The sequence below is a fragment of the Tigriopus californicus genome, chromosome 11, assembly GCF_007210705.1.
Source record: "Tigriopus californicus strain San Diego chromosome 11, Tcal_SD_v2.1, whole genome shotgun sequence".
NCBI classification, from domain to species: domain Eukaryota; kingdom Metazoa; phylum Arthropoda; class Copepoda; order Harpacticoida; family Harpacticidae; genus Tigriopus; species Tigriopus californicus.
The window spans coordinates 4,617,034-4,624,435 of record NC_081450.1 but is presented as its reverse complement, the minus strand read 5'-3'; the positions used below and the strand labels follow the sequence as shown (position 1 = coordinate 4,624,435).

Sequence of the window (7,402 nt, the reverse complement as noted above, 5' to 3'; positions counted from 1 at the left end):
CGATCAGTGAGTGATGTTCGCTCATTTAGAAATTAATGGGCCCTGGACCAACGCATTAGTTCCATGACGTTTCTTCCAATTTCGAAGAAATTGGGAGATTATTCTCACGTTTGAATACAATATTTCCATATCACTGGTTAAAAACAAACCTCAGAGCCAAAATAATGAGAGTTTGTACCATAATACGTTTTAGCCGACTTCACCATACCACACTAACCATCAGTGCACCCAGTTTTCGGCCATAAGTCACGCTGAAAATGCAGCCAAAAGCATGACGAGAGAGCTTCACAACGAGAATCTCTGCTCCGTCTGTTGATGCGATGAACTCTCTCGTCGCCAACGATCAAGAATCTTCACCTCGACAGAAGGGATCTTCCTTGGCCCTTGATGCAACACGAAAATAAAATGAGTAAGCTCTAGTCAAACCATTGGAGCCCGCCCTATAAAAGCTAGCAAAAAACCACCTAAGATACCAAGTCGACTACCGACATTCATTGAGAAAACATCCTTGCTTTTCGAGAAACAAACCAAGAAGCTAGTGTCACAATGCCATCCGTAAGTAGTCAACGATCTTTGATCTTGAATAGTCCGACCACTTCATCACCAACCGAGCCTGATTCCAAATTCTAGATCGTGGTGCTCTTGACTTTGTGGGGCTTGAGCTTGGCCTCTCCCAAGGTGATGAAGACCCTCAGCTTATGGTGGTCCCGGTCTATGCTCCTGAGATTCAAACCAAGATCATCGAGTTGTACGAGCTGTTGAAGCCGGAGCTGGAAGAAGGAGACGAAATCACAAATGTTATTGAACCCATGGAGCCTCAAATCAACGAAATCTCGCGGAAAAAGCGAAGTGCCGAAGCCAGTCCTTTCTTCTTCGGTCGTTCTTTGGCTTTGGTCGCCGACGTTATGGTGGTTATGGTGGTTATGGACGTCGACGCAGTTATGGACATGGTTACAACCGAGGATACCGACGAAGCTATGGCAGACGTTACTATCACTAAATGCTCAAGTGGAAAATGGGATGATGATTCGATTGAAAACGAATAAATATATACATTGGTTAAGATCCTTCTTTTTGGATTTCTTTCATTTGCTTTACTATATTAGGCATATAATATATTGGATCGCGGAAATAGAATTGCCTTCTTGGCCAAACAACTGTTTATTCACGGATTGATAAATCCCCTCTGCTTTGAGGATGCGGCGAACTCGTCCCCAACAATGCCTCTAGGTTTTTTTGTTTTCAGATTAGCCCTCATCTGTCGTGTCAATTGCATAAGATCAATCATGGGTTTTGTCATGTCATGTTTTGGGTTTTCTCTACCTTGCTTCTTTGAGATAGCATGTAAAAATAATTGCTACATTTTGAAATATACATGAACAGAATTTACAAATTGCAAGCATTGGAACATGAGGGTAGAACATCCCTTACCATGACCCTAATCCTCGTTTAGTCTCTACCAAACCAAGTCCATGTGGTATTTCAAACCAGAGCAAGTTCATGCTTTACGGCATAAGCGGACAAACTTACGGTCATTGCCGTACGTGAGCAAACTGGTAACCTTGGACCATCCATCTTCAGATGAAAAAAGCGACCATTTATGTGAATAAGGACAATATTTCATGACTAAGAAGCTTGACTACAAGCTACTAAGTAGTAGTTTGTTAAACCAGTTTGAGTTCACTAGTGACCGGGACCCTAAAAAAAATGAAACTGAAACATTGTCATTTGGTTTCCTGAGAGTTGAAAAGAGCAAAAAAAATGTCCAGTCATAGAACCCTGGGATTCCAGTGGTCAGTGGTTCAGTATACAGTTTTCATTAACATAGAAACTTTGTACACTTTTTTTTGGTTTGGTTTTTCATTGGCTTTTCTAACCGCTACAGGGATTGTAATCCCCAGTACAATTGAAATGGAAGGTTATAATCGTCTATTTATAACCTTTTAATCTACATAAATGTAATATTTGGTCTGCCAACAAATTTGAATGCAGTGCTGATCTGGAATGCTATCTAAAAATTTGTACAAGTCTGACTTGAAAGATGCAACCAGATCAACATGGCTTACGTATTCCCTACGAATATTAGAGGGAAGCAAATCAAACAATTAAGGAGCCCGAGAAAGAAGAGATGTGGACTTCATTGTTCGAACTAGCCTGGATTCTCGAGGGCTTGAAGGTGCTCTCAAAACGCACATTAAGCCTCAATGGTCACTAGAATTGACCCTAAATCCAGGGTTGGGCCAAAGCTCATGGATGCTTTTGAGGACGTACAGTATTAGATATCTCTTGCACCTTCTCTGAATACTGTACTGTCCCAACTTTTTTAATCTCTTCCAATATGAGAGCTCTCTCATCTCATCACAATCTTGTGATGTTCCTAGTGAAAAATCTTTGGACTTGTTCGACCTTTTGAAAATCTGCTGAACTCATAGGAGCCCGAATGGGTGTAGCATATTCAAGATGTGGCTGAACAATCGACTTGCTCAGAGTTGGTATCTCTGGACTTAAACGTGACATATATACAACCGCACATTTACAAAGCTTTACCCACCTTCAACTGGATATGCTCATTGAACTTTCCATTATTTTGGGGGACTACAACTATCTCTTTCATACATGAGACCTGCTCAATATCTTTACTTCCATTATCTATAAGAGGAGTATTTAAAGGAGTTGACCCAAATGTCATTGAGCTGAATTTCATTCCGTTCAGGGCCATATTACTCTCAGTTACCCAAGAGAAGATTCGATCTAAGTCCTTTACAAGGCAGGCGGAATCTTGGCCATTCCTACCAGAAACTAACTTTGTATCGTCAGCATAAGAAGAGAGACTGGCATTAATGCTAAGCTTTTGAAGCGGGGCAACGAATATTATAAAAAGGAGGGGCACTAGGATAGTACACTGGGGAACACCTGATTTGACATCATGAATGTCACTAAGGAATCCCTCGACCTTAACAATTTGCTTCCTGTCATGAATGAAGCTTCTTATCCAATTGAGAAACCTCGCCTTGTATCCCAATGTCATGAAGTCTATTCAACAAAAGGCCATGATCTACTTTATCAAATGCCTTGGCAAAATCAAGATAGACATCATTAACTGACTCGCGCCTTTTCAATCCCTCAATGACCTGCTCTAAATGCTCAATCAGTTGGGTAACCGTGCTAAAATGTGCTCGGAACCCGCGCTGGCTATGAGGAAGGACTTCATTGACTTCAAGAATTTCAATAAGTTTGGGCTTTGTGATCTTCTCAAACACCTTTGCAATATTCAAAGTGAGAGAAATCGGCCTATAGTTCCTGTCGAGCGACTTGTCTCCCTCTTTAAAATTGGAACAACATGAGCTAGCTTCAGAGTAGAGGGGAACGTGCCCTGATCCAAGATGCAAAGCATCAGGTAGGAGAAAAGAGAAGCAAGAACCAGTGAGCATCTCATTAGAAACTGAGATGTCACACCATCAGGACCATGAGAACTTGAAAGCCTCAAGTCCTTGATGGCCGCTAAAGTATCTTAATCTGTAAGTATGAGATCATCATAATCATCATAATCGATTCGGACGTTATAAATATCGAAGACTAAAAGGCCGTTAAATGCCACGTGTAGCGAGGTTTGCGTACTGATGTGATCAATCTTCCTGCGCCTCAAACTTTCAAACCAGCACTGCCAAGTTTGATCCAAGCTGGATTGTTTTGGGTCAGAAAATGTCAGTTCCTTTGACCTTCAAAAATCCAGCTTGGATCAAACTTGGCAGTACTGGTTTGAAAGTTTGGGGCGCAGGCAGATTGATCACATCAGTAGGTTCGCGTACCAAAACCTTTATTACATAGGAAGATCGTTATACAATGCTAAAATGGCGCTCGACTATACTCGAGAGCCAACTTCACAGTGTGACCACTTTTCTGATATCTCTCAGGGTGGCCGGTAGATTGTCACACACGTCTTTAAACTTCAGGTTCATGGGCTTTCTTCGAACGATGCTTAGAAAAGGTTTCTCATCAAGTTATGGCATGTTTGATACAAGATTTACTTCAATAATGAATCTAAACATGTTGCCCAAAAGGCAAACCTGAAAATAAGGGTAGTCAATTAGCATTTGAGCAAAACAATCGAAGTTGTGTTCAAAACTTATCTGGGGTTCATTTATTATTTACTGATAGTTGAGGAGGTGTGGGTAAGAGTTATTGCAGAACAGGGCTTTGTTGAAAACAAAAAAAAAATAAAGGCCTATTAAGAGATGCCAAATGAATTTTGGTTCATTTCTAAGGTACAACTACTACACCTTCTGTCGCTGTGGTGAACTGGACGCAAGGTTTAGAGCTCCAGATAATTTTTATTGTTTTCTATGATTTTCTGATGTTTTATTATTTTTATATCTACAGCCCTAACAAGCTTAGTATATTTTATGCTTACCTTTACATCAATCATTTCAGCCGTCAATGCTGACAAATCCTCTTGAGCATAATTTAAACCATAGGTTTCCTATTCTCATTTTTTGCCATCTTTTCAAATTCAACAAGGGTAAATAATTCTTGAAAATCTTTATTTTTCTTCGCTCGACGTACAAGTTTTCTTTTGAAGCCTCGAAAATAAAGCGTACATTTTGAAGACTAGCTATTACTCTTACTAGGTGTTCAAAGGGCAAAAGAAACAACTCTTGTGACGGTCTCTGTGACTTGTCAATCGACTTGGGGAAGCAAGTATAAAAAGGAAAGAAAACAAATTCGTCCTTCATTAGACTACTTCTTAACCTCGCAAGATGAAGTTTCTCGTGGTGATTGCGTCCTTGGCGGTTGTCTTAACTCTGCAAGAAGTGAGGGGCAGAACTGAGGTCGAGCTCTTGGAGAGCATTCTTTCCCCTGACAATTTGGTCAAGACAAAACCACCCGCATTAGCCCTGAATGGCACGACTGACGTTGAATTCGGGATCCACCCAATTTGGCTGGAACTGACGCCCAACGGCGTGATCAGAGGCAAGTCGTGGTACCGATATCAATGGGTGGACGAGCGGCTGGCTTGGACCCTGGATGAATCCAATGGTATGTTCCAAGCCTTGAGAGTGAACCCAATCAACCTCTGGGTACCAGATGTTTTCCCTTACAGCAGGTGAATATGAAAAACAATCCATTTTTATTGGCTTTGGTATCTATAAAATCATCAGAGCTTACCATTTTCATAAGAAACTGCCTTTTTATGGGACCGCTTAAACTTTGGCCTTTAGATCGTAAACCAGGTCGTATTTTTACTACGTCGTTAGCTAAGTTAAAACGAGTTTTTACACACGTCGTGTGTTGAGCCTTTTTGGGAAAAAACTACCTCAAATTTGTTTTCCTTTAAGTTGTGAAACGCATGAGATAGGGAGAAAATTGCTAAATACACTTATTCACTTTACAAGTTTTTAACGATCTACTTTATGGAAGATACAGGTTTTTGTGAAGCCCGAGCAAATGGGAAAAATCGTTTTTGCACATGTGGCCAGCTGAACTATGGGTTACCTTGAAAATAGAGTGTGAATTGTTGCATGTACGTAAGAAACGTTTTATGATGAATTCTCATCCCAGAGCTTTTCTAAGCCTTTTTCTTCACTTGTGCTGAAAATGGTCCGAACGGTTTTCAACTTTAACTGCGGCTTCCCCCTATCAAACTCCATGTACAGATGTGTTTAGGACTGAAAGCATTTCAGATTATCAGTAACCATCAATCTTGAGCTCTCATTGCAGTAGTAGAGTGCAGTATGCATTAGTATAGTACATGTAAAGCAGCATAGCAATCAATGACTATTTTCAACGATAAATATTTTTTTATATCCATACGTCTTTTATTCTTTGCTAACGTCTAGATCTTCAATCGGTCAGTCAGTTTTGAAGCACTTGATAGGAACAAGTTTTAATGGGGATTTGATGCTCACGCGTACTTTATAATTGTCAAATGCAATGTATCTTTTGCATGTGATGTAGGTTTGACTCTCACAAGGCCATGTTTGCCTTCCATACTGATGGAGCAGGTTCCAACGCTTTGATTTATCCGAGTGGTAGAGTGCTTTTTGTACCCGAAGCTGGACAGGAGTTCATTTGCTCGGATGTGGATTTGGATAGCATTTGGGGCGAACATGAGTGTCTTCTCAAATTCGGCTCGTGGACATACAATGGTCATTTGTTGAACATCATTCCCTATGGGGGTAAAACCGAGCTTGAATTGGGTGACTATGAAAAATCAAGTCCTCTTTTGGTAATTGGGAATCAACGAATAATCACCCTACAATTAGAGTGAACTGTCTAAAAATGGATTCCATTGCAGATTAAGAAGAGCTCTGTCAAGCGGGAGGTTAAATATTATTCGTGCTGTGGCGATGAGCCCTACCCTGCACTCGTGATTTCTCTGACTGTTCAGAGAAAATTCATCATTCAGGACAATGGAATGATCATTCACAACCCTCAACTCAAGAGTCAAGGCGTTCAATGCGATTGAGATCATCAGATCATGAAACTGGTCCCCTCCGAAAGCAATGCATGATCCTTGTTTTAGGCCTAAATAGACATTTTCGGAGTAGGATGCTAAAGCAGAATAAATTGATTTCCTCAACTATGGCAGCTTTTCATTGAAGCATGTTCTCGCAGATAATTGACATGCGTGCTTTCAATAGATTGATTGTCAGCACAGCCAATTTAAATCATCTCCAGATAATAACAACAAGATTAAGTATTTTCATTGTCGTCGTTATTCTTGGAAAACAAGATTACAAAACACAGCAGGAGCTGGTTTTGTCGAGAACTTGTGATGCTTTGTCGAATATTATACATGCCAAGTCTTTTACAAACCACTCATTTTTGTCAAAAAGTATGTTCAAAGATAGTTCATCAGACTTCGGTTCTATGGTAAACATTCTTTACGACCTGAGACCAATTTACGTGTTGAAAAGCCATGCCCATGGAGAAAAGAACTCTATGAGAATTGGGTTTACTTCGTTTTATGGAGTGATGTAGAAAACACTGCGATGGTTCGGATGCATAAACACTATACGTATATCACAATTGAAGATGGTGTGACATAAAAATTGACACAGTCATTATTGTTGCCCACCAAGATAAAAAGAAGTATATTTCTACACCCAAAAATAATAAAGTTTCAAACCCCACCAAGAAAATAGTTCATGGGAGATGGGGCTTGTTGTTCGTCTCGCTCCAGAGAAATTCGCTTATGTTGTTCAACAACAGCATTGCCCAAGGGCACGTGCAATATCACCAATTGTTCAACCAATTGACTTAAATTAATTGCTTATCTCAAAGAAAGCTTCCACGACTAAATGAAATGCGTTTGTCTATTTCAAGAGACATTGAACGAAACATTTAAGGTGATGTACGGTAAGAAGAGGTCGTAACATGGTATTTATTTAAAGAAACGTGC

General features: G+C 40.2%; 1 protein-coding gene and 1 long non-coding RNA gene across 2 annotated transcripts; both read left to right on the top strand.

The window, feature by feature from the left end:
• Positions 1 to 453: 453 nt before the first annotated feature.
• On the top strand, positions 454 to 1,063 carry LOC131890304 (uncharacterized). The gene is made up of 2 exons (XR_009374295.1): positions 454 to 555; positions 631 to 1,063. It is a non-coding gene; the product is annotated as an uncharacterized LOC131890304 (long non-coding RNA).
• A 3,653-nt stretch (positions 1,064 to 4,716) lies between these two features.
• On the top strand, positions 4,717 to 6,581 carry LOC131890461 (acetylcholine receptor subunit alpha-like 1). Its single transcript, XM_059239801.1, has 3 exons — positions 4,717 to 5,104; positions 5,956 to 6,226; positions 6,296 to 6,581. Exons 1-3 carry the CDS (start codon positions 4,758 to 4,760, stop codon positions 6,464 to 6,466), a joined length of 789 nt encoding a protein of 262 aa, XP_059095784.1. The 5' UTR covers positions 4,717 to 4,757; the 3' UTR covers positions 6,467 to 6,581.
• Positions 6,582 to 7,402: the final 821 nt, after the last annotated feature.